The sequence below is a fragment of the Sinocyclocheilus rhinocerous genome, unplaced genomic scaffold, assembly GCF_001515625.1.
Source record: "Sinocyclocheilus rhinocerous isolate Xijiao unplaced genomic scaffold, SAMN03320098_v1.1 scaffold504, whole genome shotgun sequence".
Classification (NCBI taxonomy): domain Eukaryota; kingdom Metazoa; phylum Chordata; class Actinopteri; order Cypriniformes; family Cyprinidae; genus Sinocyclocheilus; species Sinocyclocheilus rhinocerous.
Window position 1 is genome coordinate 1551857 of NW_015645076.1, and position 2335 is coordinate 1554191.

At 37.6% G+C, this 2335-nt stretch overlaps 1 protein-coding gene across 2 annotated transcripts in view; it reads right to left on the minus strand.

Annotated features, from left to right (window-relative positions):
* Window positions 1–2335, minus strand: part of LOC107705582 (E3 ubiquitin-protein ligase MARCH7-like) — a 24325-nt gene that overhangs the window by 15168 nt on the left and 6822 nt on the right. For both annotated transcript variants that reach the window (XM_016508912.1, XM_016508911.1), the window contains exons 3-5: window positions 932–1099; window positions 622–778; window positions 258–440 (exon numbers count right to left, since the gene is read on the minus strand). In XM_016508912.1, coding sequence (XP_016364398.1) covers window positions 258–440; window positions 622–778; window positions 932–1099 — 508 coding nt within the window. The remainder of the gene's footprint in view (window positions 1–257; window positions 441–621; window positions 779–931; window positions 1100–2335) is intronic.

Below are 2335 nucleotides of genomic sequence, written 5' to 3' on the forward strand. Positions count from 1 at the left end.
CCCCCCCATTTTCAAAAATGAAATTCAGGCCCTGAATAAATGTCTAAAAATACTGATTGGAGTATCACTATAAATAGTTATAAATTATAAAAAGAAGGCTTTAAAAAGATCGGCATCGGTATCGGCAGATACTGCTGTCTGTGATCGGCGATAGGTGATCGGCCTCAAAAATCCTGATCGGAGCACCCCTAACAGCAGGACAAGACTGCTAGTGGATGATTGTGTCTATGTAAATAGGAGTATATGTATGCACATACACAGTGAAGATGTCAGCCCGCTAGGCCGGTAACTAGACTCCCCCAGTGAGGTCAGTCCTGAATCCCCCCTCTTCTCCAAATCTCTGCGAGCCCAAAGACCCTCTGATGGAGTGGACGAAGATGAGGAGGATGATGAAGAGGATGATCTAGACAAAGGACTGATGGAGGATTTCCATGAAGAATCTACACACAAGATCAATGCGTTAATCCACTATACAGTGGGTACGGAAAGTATTCAGACCCCCTTAAATTTTTCACTCATTGTTATATTGCAGCCATTTGCTAAAATGAAGAGACACACAATATTAACTATATTTACAGTATTTTACACAAGATTTTTATAACTAATTTTACGGTGACATACTTCCTAAAGTGGAATAAGAGCTGGCAGGTTTAGATGTGGATGGGGATCTGGAATATGCTGCTCTATTTGTGTAAGAAAGTTTTGCTCTTTTAGACTCGCTGTCTTGGGATGTGCCAAGAAGTCCACAGTAGGTTCCCAGTCTTCTCTCAGAGTCTGTCTAAAATGCAAATACACAAACAAACGCAATCAGATGTCACTCCTGGGATGTTTGCTAAACAGATTCTTGGACCGTTCACATATTATTATTATTATTATTATAAAACCACTTTATATAACTTATATATACAAAATTTATACACAAGTTATTTACAAGTCTGCCTCGGTCCCCACTGGTGGATTCTGTCCATGTTCGATCACAGGAAGATGATGATGATGATGATGATGATGAAGACAGAGAGACAGGAGTAGAGAGCTTCCAGTTGGAGTGACGGCTTTCAGTTGAATTGTAACCTCTTGGAAAGCTCAGCAGACGGGAGCTCTTGAACACACAGGAAACATTAGAAATGAACACACAGCATATAAACGTTACAACAGAAACATGTGACAGGAACAGACTCAACACAATTGAGTCATTCAACTACTGTTTGTACTAGATCAATAATGAGATGCATGAGCCAGTATACAGACTTAAACAGCCAATCACAAAGCCTCTGCAAATAGTTTCCTTCCTAAAGCATATAGGTGTTTTGCCGCTTTATGTCGAGAAATCCCCTGTGGCAAACTAAATATGGATGTGCTGATGGTGGCTAACGTTGTTTAATGTCCACTTCAACATTGACTAATGTAGTGATGTAGCCAAGTTCTCAGATGTGATGTTTAAAACACACTCTGGGAGTCAGAAACAACTCTGGAAGTTTCAGTAACTTTATCTAGCGAGACAGACCATGACAGGTTGACGAGATACACCAGGGCCAGGAATCTAGTGTGTACTATAAAAAGCCCAATGAACCAAGGCAGTGTAACACGAAGACCTTTCCAGAGCCCCAGCAGTGCTGCGGAATATGAGATGCTAATAGAGATAGCACACTGATCTCCATAGTGCCTCTCTCATGCTTCGAGAATTTTCATGAAGTTTTACTGACTGAAGGGGCGGAGAAAACAAATCAACTTACACAGTGAAGAGAGGAAGAGAAAGAGAGAGGAAAGAAAAGAAAAAAGTCCCTTAGGTAAATACTTTGCTATATATCAGACAGAACCCCCCCCCCCACCAAAAAAACACTATTACAATTGTTAATAACAATAAAAATAATATTAAATATTAACATTAATATTTATTATTGATAACCCTTATATAGACCCAGTATAACAGAACTGTAATGGTTGCATAAAGCAATTGATTAACTATTTTTCACTAAATATGGGTAAAAACTACACGCAACAGTAGCGGACACTCTGAAATTTATCTACACTTATTTATCTAACATTTCTATTTCTATACATCTATAAAACAAAATGCATAGCAAAAACTGTTGCTGTAGGTTAAAAGTTTGACATATTACATAAATTATATAACCTTTATCTTTGATTACTACTATATACACTGATTTTCATGTTGAAATTATAATGCATAAGTGACAGTAAAATATATAGGAGCAGCATATTTTGAGATTTGATATTTAGCTAGTTTTTTGATTGACCATCTTGCTATTTATTTTTTTCCCACACAAACCTGGCAAACATGAAAAAAAAAAAAAAAATCACCCCACATTAAATT